The following is a 23,617-nucleotide window of genomic DNA, read 5'->3' as shown; positions in this document are numbered from 1 at the left end:
AAACAAATATACTGGAAGTCCCCTGATATCACTCCTTCTAATTGAACTTTCCTCCCCAAAGTTACCTATCTTATTTTTTTAGTCCTTAAAGCCATATAATAATTGGATTTTTTTTTTACTTCAGTCTCTTTCAAAACCAAAAGAAAAAAAAAAAACACCAAATGTCATTTAAGATTTTTCCCCCACCATGAGATTTTGAAGATTAGAAGCTGCTTTTTTGTTTTTTGTTTTTTTAATGAAGTGATTCAAGGTAGGCAGTTGCCAATGTGAGAGAAGTTACATATGCTATAATGCTATAATTGGGTTTTTGTTCATTCATTCATTCTCCTGCAATTAGGGTTCTCCATAGCATGTAAACTATAGACAGAAATACCCTGAGCTACAGGTGTTCCGTGTTCTGCCGAGAAAGGAAGGGTTTACGTGGCTGTCTCCGTGAATAGGCCTTCCTTAGTTGGGAAAGTCATTTTTAAAAGAACACATGTGAAGTCATTGTCGATTGAAACTGATTACAGCCTTCAATTTTCTTTTTCACTGACCTCTCAGAAAATGTCTCCTCCACCTGCCGCCACGAATGCTGAATTGGTCTTTTCCTACTTTGTTTTAATAGAACCAGGATTGCATTTGAAGTTAAGCTGCAAAAAACCAGTCGATCAACAGATTTTCGAGTCCCACAGTCAATATGCACCATGTTTAATGTTATGGTTGATGCCAAAGCTCAATCAACAAAACTTTGCAGCATGGAAATGGGCCAAGAGGTAAAAAAAAAAAAAAAAAAAAAAAATACACATTTTCCCCCCTCCATTGATCATGTAAAAGAAAACTTCACAAATTCCTTCCATCTATACCAGTGTGCTAGTTTCAGAAATATTCTCTAACATTTGCGGATTAAGCTACAGATGAATGTGTGGTATCTGTTTGTTAAGTCAATTTCTAAGGCACGTGCTAATAAGAATGCCAGTCACTTGGAAGTGATTCTTGGCTGGAGTTGGAGTGGCTGTAAAGTTCCTTTAAGTCACGTGATGTGGGATGACCTTATTTATTAAGCTGGTATCTCCAATAGATCTGTTTGCCAGAGTGTAAGTCATTTTCACATTTGAAGTGCATTTTATCACTTGGAACATCTGGTCAGCAGGAGAGCTCGCTTCCTTGCATCAAGCAACTTCCAGGATATATAATGTTATTTCACCCTGCTACCCCAACCCCAGCCAGCAGGTTCTGAATTTTTAAGAAATGACAGACTTTCCAGTTTCCTTAGATTGAGCTGATTGTGACCAAAAGGTTAGTCCTTGCTAAGTTTCCAATTCCAAAGTGGTATTTAAAATGTAAAGGAGAAAGAAGCAGCTACTTGGGCTTGATTAAAGACTATCATGATCATTTTTCTCCGATGGCCTCAAGCCAGATAGATATTCATATACCAATTTAGAATTAATTCAGAAACATTTCTGGCAACTCTCATGTTGTTGCCAATTGGCATAAATTGCTCCTAAATCAGATCTTTCGATACCAGCCTTACATGCTCAGAATTCTTACTAAATTATATTTGCTCCTTATTCGTTATTTATTTTCTCTTTCGGCACCTTCCATTTTTAAACGTGGGTTGGTGATATTCTCTTCCTGGCAAAATCATCTCCAACCTTCTTTCCCCACAAATCAGCTTCCTTAGCCACCCCTGTTAACTTTTGCTCCCAACTGACTTCCTTTTGAGGGACATTTCTTTGGGGGTTATGTTCTAGGCACTGGGGGCAAATGCAGTGGTTCTCAAAATTTCAGTGGGCATCAGACTCATTGAGAGAGCTTCTTAAAACCCAGATGGTTGGGTCTCACCCCAAGAGTTTCCGATAGGTCTGGAGTGTGACCCAAGAATTTGCATTTCTAACCAATTCCCCAGTGATGCTGATGCTGCTGGCTGGTCTGGAGACCACAGTTTGAGAGTCGTTGGTCTGGAGGCTTGGATCCAAGAAGGAGTTAGGATTAGGGGTCACACGTGAAGGACAGCCTCCTGAGGAAGGCTTGGGTTAGGCTCGTTAAGTCACTCAGACTGTCTGAACTTCAGTTTTCTCATCTGTAAAATGATGGCCCTATTCTAATTTATTTCAGGCTATTTTGAGCTGCAGAATCGGTTCTTCAAACCTTACCAAAAAGGCCAGCATGTGAAACAAATAAGATTAGGGCTGCTCTGGATAAAGCAGAGGGCAGGGGGTCAAAGAAGAGGGTCCTCGTGCTCAAACTACCGGCTTCCTTTCCACCTCTGCATTTCTTTGCTGCCCACCTGAATTCTCTTAGGCTTCACGGATCCCACTTGAAAAACCCTGCTTTTGGTGATTTCTCATGTTCATTCAGATCCCTTTGAGTTCAAACTTTCCAAAATTCTGTCCCTCATGAATTTTTCTCCCCTTGAGCTCCTTTTCTGAAAATTGAGATGTAATTCACATGCCATAAATTTCAGCCTTTTAAAGTATACAATTCAATAGTTTTTAGTATATTCACAAAGCTATGCAATCATAACAACTATCAGTTTTAGGACTCTTCCTTCACCCAAAAAGACACCTGACTTATTAATAATAGTTGCCCAACCCTCCCTCCCCAGCCCTGGGTAACCACAACTCTACTTTGTGTCTCTAAGACTTGCCTATTCTGAGCATTTCATATAAATGGAATCTCATGTGGCCTTTTGTGACCGGTTTCTTTCGTAGGACATTGTGTTTTCAAGACTCATGTTGTTGCAGGCATCAGCACTTTGTTCCTTTTTATACTGAATAATGTTTTATTACTTGGTTATGCCACATTATATCTACCAATTCATCAGTTGATAGGCTTTTGAGTTGTTTCTGCTTTTTAGCTACTACAACACTGCCATGAACATTCAATGTACAAGTTTTCATGTGGACCTATGATTTCAATGGTCTTGAATATCTACCTAGAATTGAGATTCCTGGGTCATGTGGTCTGTCTTATTATAGCCATCCTAGTGTGTGTGCAGTGGTATCTCACTGTGGTTTTGATTTGCAGTGATGTTGGTGATACTTTTATGTGCCTACTGACCGTTTGTGTATCTCCTTTGAAGAAATATCTGTTCAAATCCTTTGCCCATTTAAAAAATTAAATTCTTTTTATTGTTTAGTTGCTAGAGTTCTTTATGTATTGTGGACGCTAGACCATTATCGTACATAGGATTTGCAACTCTTTTCTCTGGTTCTGCCAATTGCCTTTTTCACATTCTTGGTAGTATCCTTTAAAACACAGTAGTTTTGTTTTTGTTTTGTTTTGTTTTAAGTTTGATGGAGTCCCATTTATCTCTTTCCCCTTGGAGCTTCCTGAGATGTCCATTTCAACTGAGTTTCACAAGGACGACACCATTCCAGGATGAGAAGGGTTGTTGCACTAGACTGGCCTCCTTTTCCCTCAGCAGCTCTTATGACTTCAGATCAACTCAGTTGTGGCCACATGTAAAGAACTGCACATACCTGGCCAGATGCTAAGTAATCCTTCCAAATAAGCCAAGTCACTCTGAGCTTATCTCCTTTTTTTTTTTTTTGAACTGGGGCTTGGGGACAGTAGTGTATGTTGGAGGGCAGGGGTTGTTGTCACAGGCTCCATTGAAAATTTGATGAAATTTATGGAACCAATTCCCAGGGGAAAAAATACTTTCACACAATTTCACATTTCAGGGGGCATGACGACCTTGTTAGGTCTAACCGTAGACCCCAGTTGGAGATATATGATAAAAAATAGCAAGTAGGTTTTGTCACAAGGGGACCCTGTTCTTACCATTACCACTAATCACTTCTGTGCTACAGTAAAATGACCTTGGCTTAACCTTGGAGTCTTGGTTTTCTTGAAGAACAAGTTGTCCGGTGGCTTAATAAGTACATCTTATGGGTGCTATACGTTAGCTGCCAAACTCTGTGACCTTGATCAAGTCCCTTACTGTTACAACCTAACTGTCATCATTTATCAAATGAAAGATATAGCATGCAACCCACAGCCTTTGAGAGATATGTAGCTCGTAAAAGCTGAGAATAAAGCTCCCTAATTTCTGGATGTCAGATTAGAACGTTGTCTGGGATAAGCTCAAACAGTAACATTTTTGAGGTTAAACAGCAGCACCTACTTCTTCCGGGATAGTATTCTATTTGATAAAGTAGAAAACACATCATGTATCCCTTTCAAACAATTCAACATTCTTTTTTTATGAAAACAATAACTGAGGCTGGTTAACACTTCCTATTTTTTCTGAACCCCCACATCCCCCCCTCCAAGACCAAATGATCTTTATTAAGGGCTCATCCAATACTGCATTCTAGTCTCTGGCTCTTATCCTAAGACTCAGTTTCCCAGACCATTCTAGAGAGACCTGCTATGCCATTTCTCCTTAGTATAATTGAATCAGAGGCACCTAAGTGACCAGCTCATGGGACTAGAGGGCTCTGCTGACCTTAGAATACCAAATGACCGAGAATAGTGTGAACGAAGCCAGATACCATTTTCAGTATATCTATACTTCCTCTGAGAGACCTTGCCTGTGACCTTGAGTAGAACTTCAATGGGAAGTCTCATGCAAATAGCCTCTCCTTAATTTTTCTCACTTTGCAGGATTGGGATATTCATCTCCAAAGTCACCGGAATTATAAAAATGATATTGGCCAAAGATGACTGGAAATTGGGAGAACAGACAGAAAGTTCAATGTTTTTGTGTAGTTTTCACTTTGTGAGTTTGGGATATTAAGCTCACATTCCAGATCTAGTTATAATACCTGCTTCCACCTGTATTCCAACTCCCTCAAAGTGTTTTAGACTAGTGACTTGGCCAGGTGATACAGTATCCTCCAATTTTAAGATCACTTCCTTAATTTCATCACCAGGGTAAAGTCTCATCTAAAAACAGCTGTTGAAGCATTTGTTAACCATACTTTTCCATCTTAAATATTTATTTTTTCATTAAAATTTTCAAAGCACCAGTAGAAAGGAAATTGTGTATTAAATAGTTTCTCACTTGGTCTAGTGTGTTTTCATCTCATTTCCAAGGTCAGATGGTCTTAACAGAAAGACAACATACACACAATCTGTTCCATGACAAGGCAAAATGTGCAGTACAGGAAGTCAAGTGGAATGATTTTTACAAAGTGATTGTGAATTTGCAGCAGCCTAGCTCATCAGAAGCAGAAGTGAACTCCAAACTTTCCATTACCATTGAAGATTAGTGGTTCCCTTGGTATTATCATGATCTAGTGCCCCAGAATATAACTTATGGGTATTATCATTATTATTATTACTAGGGTAAAGCCAATCCAATGATGCCAGGAGAGGGAACTGGAAAGTGCAAAAATAGGAAGGATCCCTCTTTGTACCCATATTGGGATGAAGACTTCAAGAGACTTTGTGACAAGATAATCTTATTGTGGGGATGGTAATTAAAAGATGCCCCAGTGGTATTTATTCCCCTTCACGGAGCTTCACATCTGCGTGGAACAGATAATCTCCCCAGAAAGAGCAGGATGAAGTGCTCACTATTGCCCTGGAAAAGCTGGTTAATCAATAAGTTTGGGGAGAATTTGGTAAAAAGAAATGCGTGCATTTTGTACTTACTTGTATAAAAATGGGGACTGCTTTGATATCCAGCCCTTTAGTGCATGTTAAGCAGAGCGGATATGACCCTGGTGGACTATCTTTCCCAAACTAAGTTTTGTTTATTTATCAAAACAACCTTTTCATAACGGGGGGGGGGGGGGAACATAGACAGGAGTAACGATAACAGTATTTGTACAGAGTGAAGGGGAGAGACAGTGGAATTCTCTGCAGGGAGGTCAGGGCAAGTTTGTCATGGAAAAATTGAAGGCGAGAGGAGGTTCCAAACACCCACCATGTCTCCATATACTTTAGTGTGGACTCCTTCCAGAATGAAAAGGTTTGAGGTTCCCCCACCTGTGAAGAGAAAGCGTATTTGCTTTTCAAGAAAAAAAAATGGCATTACTAACACCTCAGACCATGAGCCTGTATCTCTCCCGGTACATGGTCTCTGCTCACCATGTCAGCCAAGTGTTCCAAGAGAACGTTTCTATTCTCAGTGACGTTCTTTGCTGGGTTAGAAGCCCCCCGCTTCATAGTTCAGATTGTATTATTTTGCCTACAACTTGCTTTTCTGAGTTAGTTAAATCTCATAATTAATAAACGTGGATCACTTATAGTAATCCAAAGAAAATCAAGCAGAGTGAGACAGTCACATGAGGAGGAAAGTAAGCATGTGATACTGGATCTTATCTCAAGACCTAAAAATGAATTTGGAGCCCTGTCAATATTCCTGAATTCTTTTGCTCTGACATCTTTCTTTGTGTTTCTAGCACAGAATTCTGCAGATAGTTTTTTGCATTCAGCTTCAGGTTTATGCCACTTACTAGTAAATCCCTTCATGAAGCTAGCGGGAGAGCCAGCGTGGGTCCTGATTTCATCAGGGCTGTGCAACATGGACCCTTTTTGCTTTATTGTTTTTCCTCTAATCAGCTGAAAGGGAATGAAAATGAGAGAGTTGAGCAATAAGGACCATATCTCCCTACCTTGGCCTCTACTTTATGAAATTGAACAAATAGTATTGGAGTTGCAATCATAGTTATGACATGTTTTCACAGCTTAGACCCTCACTTGACCTTCAAAATAGATCTCTGAGGGGCACCTTGGTGGCTCTGTCAGTTGAGCATCTGACTTCAGCCCAGGTCGTGATCTCACTGTCCCGAGTTCAAGCCCCGAGTTGGACTCTGTGCTATCAGCACAGAGCCTGGAGCTTGTTTCTGATTCTGTGTCTTCCTCTCCGTATCTGCCACTCTCCCGTTCATGCTCTGTCTCTCTCTCTCTCTGTCTCTCTCTGTCTCTCTCTCTCTCACACACACACACACAAATAAATAAACATTAAAAAAATAGATCTCTGAATCTGAGAGCAGAACTGCCAGGAAATGTCTTTTAAATAATAATAATAAATAATAAATAAAAGAACAGACCTGCTAAATATCTTTAAACAGGGTTTGCTTCATTCTCTTTCCAAGATCAGTGTCCGTACTTGATTCTCCTTCTACCCCCCACATGGGCTGCGACCAGTTAGTGGTATTAATCTGTTCTTTTACAGATGAGGAAACTGAACTACATTTTCTTAGGCTACGTGATTTCCCAACTTTGCACTGGGACTTTATCTAGGTCTTCCAATTACAAACAAAATTCCCCTGTGACTTTTAATGAACTAACTGAATTCATATCCCTTCACTCACTTTCATTAATTCTGATTGCCAGTTATCAGAATATCAAACCACGTTCCCGTGGCTTATTATTTCTGTATGTTTTCATAGCTTTTTGAATGGTTTGCTTAATTTTCATTTTCTCATGTGTCCTTTTGTCCTAATCTTTATTTGCACTGTTCCTTTTTTTTTTTCTATTCCTAATTAATCATCCTTCTGAAAGTTTGCTAAAGAGTGGGTAAGTGCATTTTCCTTTCCAAATAGCAGTGCTTTGCATTGTTATTTTTTATTAAGGAATATGGAATAATTCGAATGGATACTAAAATGATCTAATAAATGTCAAGGAACTGGCATACAGTATTTTCTGTTGAAATCGCTTTTCCTTTTTTCCTGGCATTTACAGCAGATTTTTGTTTGTGTGGGGGTTTGTTTTCACATTACTATTTAAATTTAATCGACAGCGGCCGTTAGAGAAATTGAAAAACTTAACAGGAGTCTTAGCAGAGGCTCTAAACCTGGATCTCTGTATCCATGAATGGAGAAAATGAGTGGCTGTCACAAGGGCTCAGAAAAAAAAAACCAAACAAACAAAAAACAAAACAAAAAACGTTGCCTCCACACTGAGTCAATATCTAGAGAACCAGCGGGCTCTGAGGCGTTAACCCCAAGTATCAGAGGGTTTTAGAACAGTTTTTGCGAAATCACAGTGTCTTGGTCAAATTCTGAGTCACATCCCCCGGCAGTTTTCCAAAGATAACTTTTCATCCCCTGTAAATTGTTGTGCTATCTTATTTTGTAAGTTCCAGATCAATACACTGCTAGGCCATGAAGCCATTCCATGCGTGCTGTCTGTAATCGTGTGTATGTATCTACACATATCAAAGCCATCCAAAGCCTTGGGTGAGCAACCACGTGGCTGGTAATTTTTTTTAAGAGCTTCAGATCTCTCTTCATCAAAGACCTGGAGTCAGAATCTTACGGCTGCGTCTGGGGCTATGGAAATGAACTGGGTCTACGGGCCAGGCTTGCTTTATAAATTGTGTTGTCTAAAAATTACTGACGGATGCAATGCCCTCACCTCCCAAACATGCTAATATTTGTCTTTCTGTGTTCCTCAGCATCAATACCATTCAAAAATAGATGAACTAATTGAAGAAGCTGTTAAAGAAATGATAACACTCTTGGTTGCAAAGGTAACCTTCAGCTTCAGGTGAAATGTTTCATTGCGAACATTGCTTTGTTAGATCTGCATTCCCATTAAAATGTAACACGTTAAAAAGTTCAGCTGGATACTTGTGTTTCTCAGGAAACAAGATCGTACATCACCCAGGCTCAAGTCAGAATGATTTTTTCTGATGATTGCAAGCCGCGTGAAGATGAATTGATGAAGTGGCGTGTGTTAACTTAATAAGAAATTGTCCCCCGACTAGGTTATAGGAAAAGTGTTTGTTTTGTTTTGCAGCGCTGACAAAGTTAGATTTTAAATACAGAAAGTTAAACGGTAATAAGGAATTCTGCCATCCTGAAAACCCCCTTTTCCCTCGTTTCTCATGCAGTGAGAGTCATAATAAAACATAAAAGTCAGATAAAGCTATTTCAGTCACCCTCATGAATTATAGAATTTTAACTAAGTAATGCTGAATGGGAAGACATTTATATTTGCCAGTGCTAAACTTCTGTTTCCCCCAAATTACTGATAAAATACAAATAAAAATAGATTGGATTAAATGTAGTGCTAATATGTAACGTAAAAACTGCTTTGCGCAGTTTTGGATTTTGAAAAGTGCATTTAATATTATCGCATGCTGTATGCAACTCAATAATATTTTGTCACTTTGTACTTCTGTAACACTCTGTATTTGCAATCACATAATAATGAAGAGAAAGCCGGATAAGTCAAATATTTCTCTGTGAAAGCAATCTATTCCTCTCCCCAAAAGCGGGAATCAAATAATATTTTAGAACGCAAAAGCAAGTGAGGTCATTGCTAGTCTCTGGCTGGTTGGGAATGTTGCTCCTTAGTGTGAACAGTTAGAGTTTGAAATAATATATATATATCTATTTTTTTGCTGTTTTACTAGTTCGTTACTATCTTGGAAGGAGTACTGGCAAAATTATCCAGATATGACGAAGGGACTTTGTTTTCTTCTTTTTTGTCATTTACCGTAAGTAAAGAGCTTCTTCCTTGCCTGGTTTTTGTTTTAGTGTGGGTTTGGGTTTTGGTTTAGGGGAGGGGTGTCGATGTGTCATTTTGGTGTCAGTTTGTGTGTGCATGTGAATTAAGGTCAGCTACCAATATAACATGACAATAAGCAGGATCCTTTCATAACTGCAGGTAATCCAAAATCATTTCTTTCACTTGAGAATGCACAATATGTATGTATGTATATGCATGTACACACACATACACATACGTCTCCATATGTATACATCCAAAAGAGAGTTGCCGGCCTGAGCCCGAGTTAGTTATCTCAGGAAAATCACTTAATGTTTCTGGGTCACCACTTGCCCGTCTGTAAAATTTAAACGTTGCAAATAGAGACCTACAGGTCAGACAGAGCTTTCGAATACGTCTTATTTGGTCCTCACTGGGTCAGGTACACTTTTCCTAACTGAATTAGTTGCCTATATTTACAACGCGGGAGGATTCACAGTGATGTCCATCTTCCAGGCTTTCTTTGTAAAAGGGACAGTTAACAGCTCTGAGCATCTCAGACCAGTGGTCTGCTGGCCACCGCGGGCCCCATTGACCAGACAGTCGTTTGCCAGTTTCCTGTAGCACCTGGCTGTTTCGCTCATTTGTGTACCTGCCTGGGCTTGGGAACACTGGAGTGTTCCCAACCTCCAGAGGTTCCCAACCTCTGAAGCACATGACTGGGTCCGTACAGATTGTGAGGGGCTCTAATTCTGCGCCAGGATCGGGCATGGGCATAGAAGTGAGTTTGGCTGTGGGCGGAAGCCAGCCTCATTCTCTGCAGGTCAATGACCAATGGAGATGGTCACCGTAAAGGGGCTGCTTTGGGGGCCTTGTTCTCCCACCTTCTGTGCTCGGTGGCGATGACAACTGTATCTTTTCTTGACGTTTCTGATAGCTGGGTTTTTGCTCGCTCTGAGGCCAGCTGTTTTCCTCTGACATAAGAAAGGCAATCAATTTAAGACCTACTATCCCTGCATCTTTAAAACAGCATTAATGTATGAAGAATCTCCTAGAAAGGCATTGAATGCCAAGACGAGGCCCAGCACGGGGTAGGAGGTAGCATATCATCATCATCTTTGGGATCTGGCAGAATCGGCTTCAAATCCTGTTGCCAGGATTAACCAGCTATGTGATCTTGAGTAGCTGTCTCATCCTCTCCGAGTCTCAGTTGTGCTTTGGGTTTGCTTTTGGCCTTGGGGAGGGGCACTATTATATAATTTTGGTTTTGGTGTTGGCATATGTGTGTTAATTATGGCCAACTACCATGAGGTATGGGAGTGAGGAGTGGATAACATCTGCTGGGATGAGCTGTTGGGGAGATAATAATGTAAGTGAAGAGTCTAGCATAGTCCTAGCACGAAGTAAGTTCTCAACAAATGGGGGCTACTTTTAATAAAAGATGATAAAACATGATTATTATACAGTGGAAACAAACATGCACACAAGTTCTTCCTAAATATGCCTTACATTGGTATTTCCCGCGCATTAGATTTTCTGGGAATTAAGGGATAGGTAGACAGAAGACATTTAAAATAATTCTAGATAGTATCCATGTATCCACATATCCAGGATATTTTACTTAGCAGCTCTCAACTTCCCACGTGTAAGGAATGAACTCAACCCCAGAAGTGTGGTGGCCCCAGTTCCCAGAATCTAGTGGTAACGGTGGGGCGGGCCAGAGGATGGTAACAACAGGAAATCTACCCAATATCACTCCGTAGAACCACCCACAATGTGTCACAGCTGAAAGGATACCTATCCGGCCACTCCTTTGACAAACAAACAACAGCAACAACAAAAACAAGGCCCAGAGAGGGGAAGTAATTTGCCTAAGGTCACACAGTGATGGGCAGAGTGGAGACAGGGATCCAGGTCTTCTGCCAGCTCCCCCCCGTGCCCCCCCCACCCCCCACCATTGAAGAACTTCCTGGAGAGAGTGGGATTCAGCTGGCAGTTGCCTTAGCACTGGAAGGCAGATGGGCAGATGAGTGGGAAATATTCGATAATCTTTCATCCCTCAGTGAAGTCATGGAAATGGTGGAAAGAGGCAGAATTCTTCTGGAAAACATTCCCCTGACACCCACAAAAGCTTTCACTTTCTTTGAGTCTTCATTTCGAGCAAGTGTTTTTACCGCCCTGGACTCGAACCAGTGCAAACCGGGAAAGCCCCTCTGCTCTTCATGGAGCAGAACTCAGCCCATCCGTTAGGCCCCACCCTAATGACTGACTTACCAAGAGAACTAGCGGAAGGTGGTCCATGGCAGCCGTGCAGGACGGGGTACCAGGAGGAGTCTCACGAGAGGGTGAGACACAAAGAAAGCCTAGCATATCCTCTGAGGAGTTTTCAAGCTGAAATTCTCATGCTCTCCTCTCCCTTTTCGGAGACATTTTGCAGCCTCGCAGCATGCCTAGTGAAGTCCCCGTAACTGCAGAACACTTGGGTGCCTGTTGCTGGGCCTGTGACTTCCCTTCCTTAGTGACACTTCTCCCACACACTTGGCCGTCCCACGGCCAAAAGCACCCACTTATCATTTGCAGCCTCTGTTCTCATCTCCTGCTGGTATTCCAGCGTTGGAGAACACGAGCTGTGCTCAGAAGTGGCAGGAATATCCATCTGCACACGTGGATGCTGAGCTCCTGCCCAAATTTCAAGGGGCCTTTGAAGACTTCCTGCGGCCCAGTTGTGTGACTCACGCCAGAGTGGAGTGGAGGGGAAGGGAAAGAGCTGAGCAGGGGCAGCAGGCGTCGTGGGAAGAGCCTGGGAACCAACGATGAGAGAGCCAGCTGTGAGTCCCGGGACCCTGGACAAAGGCGTCGAGAAGGTGCCGACGCCCTGGCAAGGCTTCCCTTAGCGCTGCTCCCATCTCGGATTCAATCCTTCAAGTATTACTGTGCACTTACCACGTCCCCACCTCAGCGGGGCTGCCAAGGCTGAGCCATGTGCTGTGCCCCCCGGAAAGCTGACAAGTATCGACAAATATGCCACCCTTTCCCCCTCTTTCTCCCGCTGAGCGCCTCCTTTCCTGGGTGGGCTTGGTTTCATGGTCCAAGCCAGACATTTTGGAAAACGTCTGCAGTGGCACGGAGCAGGCAGGAATATTTATTTCTCGTCTCCATCTGCATTGCTTCCTCTCTTGGAGAGGAGCTGGGGGGTGGGGGGGGAGGAGGGAGGAGGAGATGTGGCTTCTTCGTGCCAGCCCAAGAGGCGTCCAGGCGCGCCCCTCCTCTCCTCCCTCCGCAGCCTCAGCAGCAGGAGCAGCCTGGGATTTCTGGAGGCAGGCGCCTTTCGAACTTTCGAAAGATCAGCCCAGTTGGAAGTCGCAATTAGCAACTATCCGCCCATTTCCCCTGACTGCAAGATGTGCTTTTGTGTGGGTTGCCTGCTTGGAAGGGTCCTTGTCTGGTGGGTAGCCTCACGCTGTTCTTTTAGGAGGCCAGGGAGGGCGACAAGCAGGTGCCTAGGTCCCTCTCCGAACAAATTAAAATCCTTTCCTTGGGCCTATCCAGGTGTTAACAAATATGCTAGTTCTGGAATCCACTGGCTCCTTCATTCTCTCATTCACTCGTTCACCCAGCATGTATTTACCAAGTGCTATTGTGCTAGGTGCCGGAACACAGCAGTGAGCAAGGGACACGTGTTCTCTGTCCTTTTGGAGTTTACATTTAGGAAGAGAGACAGACAATAAAAAAGGGAAAAAAAAAAGTATAGGGTAGGGGTTGTGCTATACAGGCCACAAAGTGGAAAGAAAGGGAGAGAAAGAGAGGAGGTGGGGGGTAGTGTTGTTTCAGCTAGGATGGTCACGGAAGGTCTCTAAGGAGGAGACGTGGACTGAAACCAAGAGGGGCCAGCCACAGCTGAAGAGAGGGGAGAATCTTCTAGACAGAGCAGCAATTGCAATGACCAGGAGGCAGGAAAGCAGGAGGCATTTTTGCAGCATATTTTGGAAGTAGCATGGACAGGACTTCGAGATTGAGCACCTGCTGGGGGCGGAGACTCAATGGAAGGAGCAAAGCGGAAGGTCCCTCGTGGTGAGGTCCTGAAGAGTTCCGCTGTGCCGAGTGGTCCTGAGAGGCCAGTGGCACACAGCAAAAAGCCCGGAGAGGGGAGACCCAGGCTGGGGCCCCAGCCCTGCCCCTCACCCCGGAGCTGTGTGACCTGGAACATGGGATCCCACCTTGGCTTTCAATCCCCCTCGGCATAATATGATGATGGTTTTATTAGATGAATTCCAAAGTCTAAAATAGCTACAGGAGCAACGCTATTCTTTAAGCTCTTGCTAAGTGCCTGGCACAGGGCTAAGTGCTTTAAATATATTTTTCTCATTGAATCCTCTGAACGCTGCCGTTCCAACAACGCTCTTCTGCCTGCAGACAATGAAACGGAGGTTCGGAGAGGTTAAGTCCTCTAGTTCGACCAGCATGCTCTCTCCGACTAACCTCCGGAGCCTTTAAGGAAGGGTGATGATGTAGGAGGAGCCCACACCCTCTCCCCTGGCAGACAGAATAATTACCTCAAATCCTCTGAAGGCCCCGAGAATTCACTCCAGGTTCCCCCATCAAGCCAGCCATTTGAGATGGTCACAATGGAACCCTGGAAGCCACTCTGGTCAGACAGGGTAAAGCCCTATTAAAAGCTGTCAGGGGCCCAAACACTACGTATGCACAATCCCCTAGGTCTCAAATTACCCTCATCCACCTTTTTTCCCTCTTCATTTGCCAGCCTTTTAATTGGTTTGTCACTTAGAAATGAAACAAAGTAGACATACTTCTTCCTGCTAGAATCTGAGACCAGGACCGGTGTTAGTCCGGATCATCCATCAGCGTAGACGGCTTTTGTGCAGAGCTCTTGAGGTCATGCCAAAGAACAAGACTGCCACTTTGGTCAAAAGCCAGAACTGGATCAAAAGAATTCGCTTCTGTGCACAGACTATTTTGGTTAGGAAGCAGTTCAAATTTTAGCATGGGGCGAGTGTTCATAATTGTTAGTGTTCTCTCCAGCGATGTCCCATTTTTGCTCTGGCTTCAGGGAATGCCCAGCAGAGGAGACATGGCTTTTTATACTATGGGCTGGTGATGATGGTGTAGACAGAGAGGTCTTGGTCTACCTTCAGAAGGCGACATCCTTAGATTATCAGACGCTGAATCCATGTGAGGCAAGTCAGTTGACTTCCCCACTTCAGAGTGGAGGTGCCTGCCTTGGACAAAAGCACCAACCATGTTGGTAATAGCTGACCTTTATTGAACATATATTATGTGCCAGGCAGTGTGCTGAGTGACTTACATGCATATTCTCATCCGATTCTCACAATCACCCTATGCAATTGATACAATTATTATCCCCATTTTACAGATGAGAGAAGTTGAGTTTTTTGTCCAAAGTCATACAACTACTAAGACTCCACCTTAGATTTACTCTTTTATTATCTTCAGAATGTTATTCCCCACAGAAGCACAGAAACTCATAAATGGAATCAATTCGTGACTCTCCCAGGAACAATCCACTTACCGATACCATTTCTTTTTATTTATTTTTTTTTTTTTTTATTTTTTGGGACAGAGAGAGACAGAGCATGAACGGGGGAGGGGCAGAGAGAGAGGGAGACACAGAATCGGAAACAGGCTCCAGGCTCCGAGCCATCAGCCCAGAGCCCGACGCGGGGCTCGAACTCACGGACCGCGAGATCATGACCTGGCTGAAGTCGGACGCTTAACCGACTGCGCCACCCAGGCGCCCCACCGATACCATTTCTAAGGGAAAGAGTCCTCTATTTTTTTTCACACCTTACCAGTAAAAGTATTTTGTAAGTAATTTACCCACCACATGGTTTGCAATAAAACCAAAGGAATAGACATTCAAAATCCCCCTACTTCTTTTGTGCTTTCCAGATAATCTTCAGTTTCACATTAGTCCTTCATTCAACACACGTTTGTTAAGTACTTACTTGCTGCTAGGCATTGGGAGCTTACCAATGACCAAGACGGATAATGCCTCTTAGTATATATTCTCATTAGGGAGATACAGTCTCAACAAGTAAGTCACACGCGTGGCAAGTTTTCAGAGAGAGGGAGAAGGAGCTGAGGCAATGGGGCAGTAGCCTAAAGGAACCGAACATCATCTGGGAGGCCATGGCGTTTGAGGTGAGGTCTGATGGATGTAGCAAATAAGAGAAGAAGGAGTGTTGCAGGGCACAAAGACACTGAGGAGGAAGGGAAGGTCCCATGCATTGTGGGAACCAGAAGTTCATTGAGACTCGGGTAAATGTCAGACTAAAATAGGGATAGAGCTAGGGAGCAGCTAGTCTGGAGCCTGATCATGAAACAACTTGCCCATGGTTATGGTATCTAAGGGTTTGCCAAGGGACATTATCAAAATTAATTTAGCTGGAGAAGGGAAGAGAGGTCCCCGAGAGACCAGCTACTGTTACCGGCTGACGTCGTGTTTGTAGTCTGATTTTGAAGCTTTGGGCCACCATCGGAAGGCAAGACTTACTTTGTCTAATGGTTTTTGTTCGCATAGACCAAAAAAGCACCATGCTCTGACATGTTCAAGAACTGTAAAGCACCGATCTGCCATGCCTTCTACCGACTTCTTTCATCAGCCACTCCCCAATGGCTCAGAACTTGACATCCACTTTGGGGTTTATTTCAGATAATTTTATCACCTAGTAGGACATCCTCCTCCTTTCCAGTTCATGCCTTGAAAACACAGCTGACAATTAACATACCCTGCTGTCCAAAGCAGCCCTTCAGAAGCTTTTTCAGAAGAAGAAGAAAAAAAAAAAGCATCCAAAGTTAACCATTCCCCTTTAAATTCTTTAGTAGACAGATGAACACAAGACAGACATGGTATTTTCTTCAGACCGTCAGGTGCTGAGTGACCAGGTCACAGAACTGACAGCCATGAAAGAAAGACGTAATGAAGACACGTGGGGCTCCAAACATGAGATAATTGTTCTGAAATTAAAAGTCAGAGATGCTGCCCTAACCTCCAAACCACTTGCAGGGGGACGCTGGTCACCAGAAAGTGAGAGGGAGAGAGAGGATTGTGAAGCCCAGGCTAACAGAAATGCAGGCTAGTTACTGGCCATTTGTTGAGCCTCAGTTGTTTCATCTGTTGAGTGGGGGTGCTAGGGCGTATGTCAGGGAGCGGATGAGATGATTAGAACCACGATGAGCAGGGGCGCCTGGGTGGCTTGGTCGGTTAAGCATCCGACTTCGGTTCCGGTCATGAGTTTGAGCTTCCCATCGGGCTCTGTGCTGACAGCTCAGAGCCCAGAGCCTGCATCGGATTCTGTGTGTGTGTGTTTCTCTCTGCCCTTCCCCCACTTGCGCTCTGTCTCCCTCTCTCTCTGTCTCAAAAATAAGTAAACATTTTAAAATGAAAAAAAAAAAAAAAGAACTATAGTGAGCAGTCTCCTGGCACATTGTGGCAGCTCAGTAAATACCCCTTCTTAGTCTTACCTTCAGCCTACACCTGTAAGAAGGTTCACCTGATCTAGCACTTTCTACCATTTTCTCACCTGTTTAGTCCTTGGCGTGTTAACCATTTCTCCTAAGCAACCCAAATCACTACTCAGAACAGGATCAACCAAGACTCTCCTGTAGCTTCTATTTCGGCACGTTCTTATACTCAAAACTTGGATTCGTCAGAGATGTTTTCCATTAAGTTTAGTGTATTTTAGCATTTAGTGTTTTGTTTTAATTCTTCCAGAATTTTTCATTCACACATAGCCTCTAGAATACCTATGAATCAAAATATTCAGTTAACCAGACTTGAATAACCCATCCCCCGTGCATATTTTAGGTCGAATCAGGTTTATTTAGTTATACAACTAGGTTGCTTGTTCGTCCAGTTCTGTCCCTTACTGGAGTATTATTCTGGACAGATTAATTAACCTCTGGCCTTAGCTTACTGACCTATAAAATGGGAATAATAATGAGAGTTAAATTATGCGACGTTGTTAGAGTTAAGTGAGAAAATGTTATATACCCGGGATGAGGTAAGCATCTGATACTTGTTAGCTTTTGTTATTATTGTGGTTATTACTGTGGTTATGTCACTGAGTGCTGAGTACTAGAACCGATCACTTGACCTGCTACCATGTTTTCTATGACTGCTATATGTAAATTATCAAGCTAGGAGTTGTAAAGATAGGAAGATCTTCTTTTGAAGACCCTATCTCTTGTTGTCTGGAAGTTGCTATCTAGAGGGCATACGACAGAAGGAACTTTTGAGATTTTTCTGGTCCAACGTTTCCAGTGTTGTACTAGAATCTTCTCCGTTCCTACCTGCTGGGCACAGCCACTTCCCCACATCTCTTCGCAGCTCTGCGTTTAGTGATGCCCCACCGGGAGCTTGAAACTGACCATGGTCAAATCGTTTGCACCACAGAATTGGCAAAGGCTACCAAACAGCGTGGTGTCTGCCTCCCTCTTTTTCCTCTTCCTCCTCCTCCCTCTTCCTTTCTACTAACATATCCCTGAGTGTTTCCCAAGCACAGGAGATGCACCACCTGGTACCTGAGATGATATTAGACGCCACAAAAACGCCACATGAAATAGCACCAATCCCATTGTAAGAGAATTATCCCCTCTTTAATTTTCTCCTCATGTTTATCTTTATATCAAGGAGAAAGTTTCCAGTGAGTGATAATCTGCCTCTCACACTTCCCTAAAATATCACATATTCATCTGTAACAAAGAGAAAGAACGAGCAGGCCTTGGGTTCAGCACCCCCTAGAGGCAACCATGTCTACCTAGAACGTCGTCATTTTATTTTTGTGTTTTGTGTACTTTTACCTCCTTCTCCTCTTGATTTTATATTACTGCTGATTTTCTGTATATGGCAGTGATACCCATCTTCTCTTTATAATTAAGTCTTTAAAAAGTGAGCCAATTTAAAGAAGAAATTAAGTACATAAGAAAATATAGTACAGACGCCACATGGGCCGTAGCCAAAATCAGGACAGCGGTGTTGGTGCCAGAAGTTTGGGAACTTGTGATACCTTCTTGCTGCCCTATTTTGCAGCTGTGTAAACTGAGACCAGAGAAGGAAAATGACTTGAACATCTGGTTTAGACACAAAACCTGTCCATTTGTTTTCGTCCACTCTTTACCTGAGATGAGGACAAAGCAGAAAAAAACGAATTCTCCACTGTATTGCGGACCTACACTGACTGATAGGTTGTCACTGGCAGTGGTGATATAAACAACGTGTGCCCTCAAGTTCAGGCTGAGGCTGCTAGGGGAGAAGCGGAGGACATCAGGCCGCCAGGTGATCCCCTCGTGCAGAAACATGACTGTCGTGTCATGATAGCACGGCCCTCATTTGCTTAGCACCAAGGTCGGGCAGAAGCCAGGGACACAGGTGAGATATGGTCCTTCCCGTCTTCTAGCTTGCAGTCCGTTGGGCCTTTTAGTGTTCCAAAGGCAGAGCAAAACCCAAAAATGCCAGAGGTGGGAAGAGGCCCCTACTTACCATCAAATAAAAAGAAGCCTTTGTACCTGTTTGGAGATTTTATTTTATTTATTATTTTTTTCAGTACAGGGCTTGAACTCATGAGATCATGATCTGAGCTGAGATCAAGAGTTGGATGCTCAACCGACACAGCAGCCCAGGCTCCCCCTTGCTTGGAGATTTTATAAAATTGAAATTTTCTGATTTATACTTCCAAGTTTCTCCTAAAATGAGAGCATGCCAAGTAAATAGACAAATGGAAAAGCAAGACAACCTCGTTAAGAGGTCAGACCCTGGGGTCCAAGGAAGCCACATGATACTTCCAGCTTTGTGTCTTTTAGGAAGCTGTTAAACCTCTCTGAGCCTCAGTTTCCTCTTCCATAAATGATAATCACCATCCTGCCCTCCGTTGTCAGGGTTAATTACTTATAAATTGCTTAGCCTTATGCCAGGCAAATAATAAATAAGCATGCAACCATTGCTAAGTCTTAGTAGCATTAAAAGGGAGGGCTTGAAGGAGGCCCTGAGCCTTGCCGAAATCCTCTCTGGGAATGAAGGATTGGGACAGAAATGAGGGAAACTGGAAGGAAAAACATGTCTACTTCAATAGGGCATCTGTTCGGAAGCCCCAGGGGGGAAGAGAGATGAGAACATACACTTCCTGGACCCAGTCTCGGAGCACAGTACCCTGAGCAACAGGAGATCCGAACAATTCTCGTTAATGAGGGCTGCGGCTCTTAATCAGCGCATGAAACAGAATGCTTTTGCTTAATAGAGATCACTTCCCTGCCTCTTGCCCAACTCCCCAGCAGTGCCAGCAGCTCTTTGTTTAATGAAAGGTAGGGACTTTGAGTAGTGTGGTGGGATGGGCTGTAGGAGGCATTATTAGCCTCATTACTATGATAATAGTTTAATCACAATCAATATTTATGAACATGCACAGAAGCCGTGCAATCAACCAGCAGCCCTACAATTTGAGGTTTTCGTGATCTTGCCTAAGGACGCTTTCCAGGAAAGCCTGGGCCCTCTCCCACCTTCCTCCAGCCCCACAGAGGTCCTCGGAGGTCATTTCAGAATATGCATGATGGTTACACGATAGTTATGTATGAGGTCTTGTGCAGGGTAACAGGTGAATATCAGCATTATAGGGCGTTGCTTGCTTTTTGAAGCACCTCCACTGTCACCTGGATTTTATCTTCAGACTTCGGTAAACTATCCTGTGAATAACGTAGGGCAACATAGGGGGCGGCATAATATAGTAGCGGATCCTTTGAAGTTAGACCCACCAGGGTTCAGATCCTAGTTCTATTCTTACCTGTGTTCCCCGAGGAGAGCAGTTTAACTACTCTGAGCCACAGTTCCTTCATTTGTATGATGAGAAGTCGGGTTGTGATAAGAATTGAATAAGGCGGTGTCAGGCATTCAGTCATTGGTAAATGCATCCATATTTTTTGTATATGACCATGTATATCAGGTATTAGGTATTTCTATGTTGTCTGAGAAAACTAAACAGTGGCTTTTCCCAAACTCACAGAGCCAGTATTTGAGATCGCAAGAGAGTCCAGACTTGGGCTCCAGTATTCACTTTCTGTTATCTGAAAATTTTTTCAAACACTGGTTCCATTTATAAGCAACAGAGGGAAACCTTATTTTTAAACATTTCAGTGTTTCACTCTTTTCTTTTAAATGCACGCTTTTCTGAGCAACGTCCCCCTGGTGAGCTACCCATAAAGAATTGTCGGTGTCACAGTTCCCACATCTGTAAAAACAGCACTTATAAACTCAGGCCCTTTTAAAAAGGAAAGTAAGGGAAGATGGCCTCATGACGTGTGTGCCTCTCTGTGGCATTTACATGGTGCTTATGTGCGCTCAGCACTTCATAATTGGCCAGAAACACCCTTGATCTTCGGCCAGCAGAGAAGGTGTTTCATCCCCTTGGTGACACAGCTCGGGAATCCATCATGCTGTCCATGATTCCAGATATATTTCAAGGGTCATACTTTCCTCCAGTCCTTAGAAAATGTTGTAAGGGGCTTTCACCATGATTGTCACTTGGCCCCAAGCAGGAGCCACTGAGGTTTGCTCAAATGCTCACCCGCACACAGAGTCCCAGTACATCCACCCACTGGTACATTCTGTCTCCCCCAGGCAGTCAGTCCCTCGGTTGGCACTAACAATGTATTCATCTTCCCAAGATGCACTTAGAGCATCCAGATTATGTATGGGGAGGAGGGGGAGGGGTTGCTAGGTTTTGCTTTTTTTTTTGCCTTTGTAGAGGACATAACCCGGAATCCTGTTCCCGTCAACCAAAAACCTTGAAGAAGTTACTCTAGAGGAGACAAATTCCTCTTGCAAAATGCCATTCTCCACCAGAATGTTGAAAATTCTACCACTCGTTTTGTTCTTTTTTCAGGAATTTTTTATAGAAGAAATACATAGAGGGTTAAAAATGAAATAGTACAGTCACTCATAGTAATATCTTTTTTTAAAGAAACAACAGTTCTCTGTCCTACCCCTTTGTAGCCTTAATCCCTGACTCCAGAAGAGCCCCTTGAAACAATTTTCTTTTTATCATCGTAGCTCCAAGTACTGTTCTTACATTGCTATTTCTTGGTTTAGTGGTCTGAGAGATTATTTGACTCCCTACTATAATAGATGGGGCTTTCGCTCACTTTGTTATCTTACACCCCTCCCCCTCCCTCTTCCTGTCATGGTTTTATTAATATTGCCATTCCTCTCTTGGCATCTTGATAACTTTAAATAATACCCACCTCCTTTTAATTCCTGTTTCATCCACCCAAGGAGGCTGTTGACACCAGTGCTCTTTTCCTTCCCCTGCTTCCTCTTCCAACTGATCTCTTGTCCTCTTGTCAACTCAGGGTTGAATGGCACATCTCTTCATTCTTAACATTTAAAAATGTAATATCCTTTATTATTATGAATGTCTCTTGAGTCTCTCAGCACCATCGAATAGAACTTTCTGCAGTGGTGGAAATATTCTGTATCTTAACTGCTTTGATTCAGCAGCCCCTGGCTACATGTGGCTCATGAAATGTGGCTAGTACAACTACAAAGTTGAATTTTTAATTGTATTTTGTTCGAATTCATTTACATTTTTGTGACGTTTGTTCATTTATTTTGAGATAAAGAGACAGCGTGAGGAGGGGAGGGGTGGAGGGAGAGGGAGAGAGAGAAAATCCCAAGCAGGCTGTGCACTGTCAGCACAGAGCCTGACGAGGGGCTCAGACCCATGAGCTGTGAGATCATGACCTGAGCCGAAATCAAGAGTCGGACACTCAACTGACTGAGCCACCCAGGTGCCCCAAAGTCATTTAAATTTAAATAGCCACATGTAGCTATTGGATAATGCAGGGCCAGAGCAAGCTTAATACACAAATATAATTACTGAGAACCAGCTGGTTTTTTCAGCAGGAAGGATAATAATGGCAGACACATAATTCTTATTTATTATGCCCTGGGAACTGATCTGCCAACTCAGTTAAAAACCCAACAACTCTATGAAAAGTAGTATTATCCCCATTTTATAGATGAGGGATGCAAGCCATGGAAAAATCAAGGACCTTGTCTAGTAAGGAGAAGAACTAGAATTTGGCCCCATGTGACCCAACTCCAAAGTCTGTGCTTTCAAGCACTTCCCTCTACTGCCTCTGCTCCCCTCTAGAAACACCCATATCTTTTCCCAGCTGTCTCCAATCTGCTGATCAATGATGTGGTCACAGCTTCTCCCACATCACTGGCCTGAACGATGCTTCTCATGGGGCCATATGCATTTAGATGTCAACCCTTCTGACTGCACTTCTGCCTCAAAAAAGAAAATGAAAACCGGAAGCTGAGGAAGGACATGGGCAAATGTCGGGACTCAGGGTAGGTTCACAGAGGGGCTTACTCTTTGGCCACAGAAAGGTTGTTCCTTTGGGCTGTTCATTCCAGCAGTAGCAGTCTAGGAGCTGGCATACCCTGAGTGTTTGCCGCATCTTTGTATTGTGCCTCTTTATGCATATTATCTTTGTGAATCCTCCCCACAGCCCAAAGTGATGCAGATGAAGAGGGCTGCAGGTAGAGGGTGCTGGGAATATTACATTGGATGAAGAACACAGAAAACAGGGTCTGGCACAGGGTGGATACTTAGCACAAGTTACCTATGGTAATCCTTTTATCTCTTTGCCAAGTCTACCCACTGGGCCATGCTATATTCTCTGGTACTTGTGTGGGTGGTCTTTATGTATCTCAAGTACTTTTCCTTTTCCAGGGTACTATATTTTTCCTGGAGCCTCATGACCAGAGCTCTTATTAATACTACAATATTAATAAGCCTCTTGTTTTACTACTAGAGTATTTACAACTTTTTCAAGGTGTGGGAAGTACTTCTATCCCACATTCTTCCTAGAACCAACCTGCCTTGTACCATCTGAAAGACATATTTTTTAATTCTAGAGGGAGTCAAAAGAAAATCCTCAGCCTGGCACCCTATTATGATAAATAAGGACCTGAGGTTAGGCAAGTAGCTGACATCAGTCAACTAGTTAATGGTCACATTAAGATTAGGCATTTACATTTTGTGATTCTTTTCACGCCTCCATTCCATTATCTCTCATTTAAGCGTGTTCTAGTCCAGAGGTCTGAAAACCTCTCAAAAAGACAAAATAGTAAGTAGTTTTTACTTTATAGGCCACGTGGTCTCAGTCACAGCTGCTCAGCCTGTGCCCCTGTAGCATGAAAGCA

The 23,617-nt window shown here is 43.1% G+C and overlaps 1 protein-coding gene across 16 annotated transcripts in view; it reads left to right on the top strand.

Moving 5' to 3' along the window:
* CADPS (calcium dependent secretion activator) overlaps positions 1 to 23,617 on the top strand; it is a 476,502-nt gene that overhangs the window by 396,845 nt on the left and 56,040 nt on the right. For all 16 annotated transcript variants that reach the window (XM_060631484.3, XM_081794958.1, XM_060631486.3 and 13 more), the window contains 3 exons: positions 608 to 755; positions 8,339 to 8,413; positions 9,302 to 9,385. In XM_060631484.3, the coding sequence (XP_060487467.1) occupies positions 608 to 755; positions 8,339 to 8,413; positions 9,302 to 9,385 (307 nt within the window). The remainder of the gene's footprint in view (positions 1 to 607; positions 756 to 8,338; positions 8,414 to 9,301; positions 9,386 to 23,617) is intronic.

The sequence above is a fragment of the Panthera onca genome, chromosome A2 (genome assembly GCF_046562875.1).
Source record: "Panthera onca isolate mPanOnc1 chromosome A2, mPanOnc1 haplotype 2, whole genome shotgun sequence".
Classification (NCBI taxonomy): domain Eukaryota; kingdom Metazoa; phylum Chordata; class Mammalia; order Carnivora; family Felidae; genus Panthera; species Panthera onca.
The sequence above is the reverse complement of the archived record's forward strand: the minus strand, read 5'-3'. Positions and strand labels throughout refer to the sequence as shown.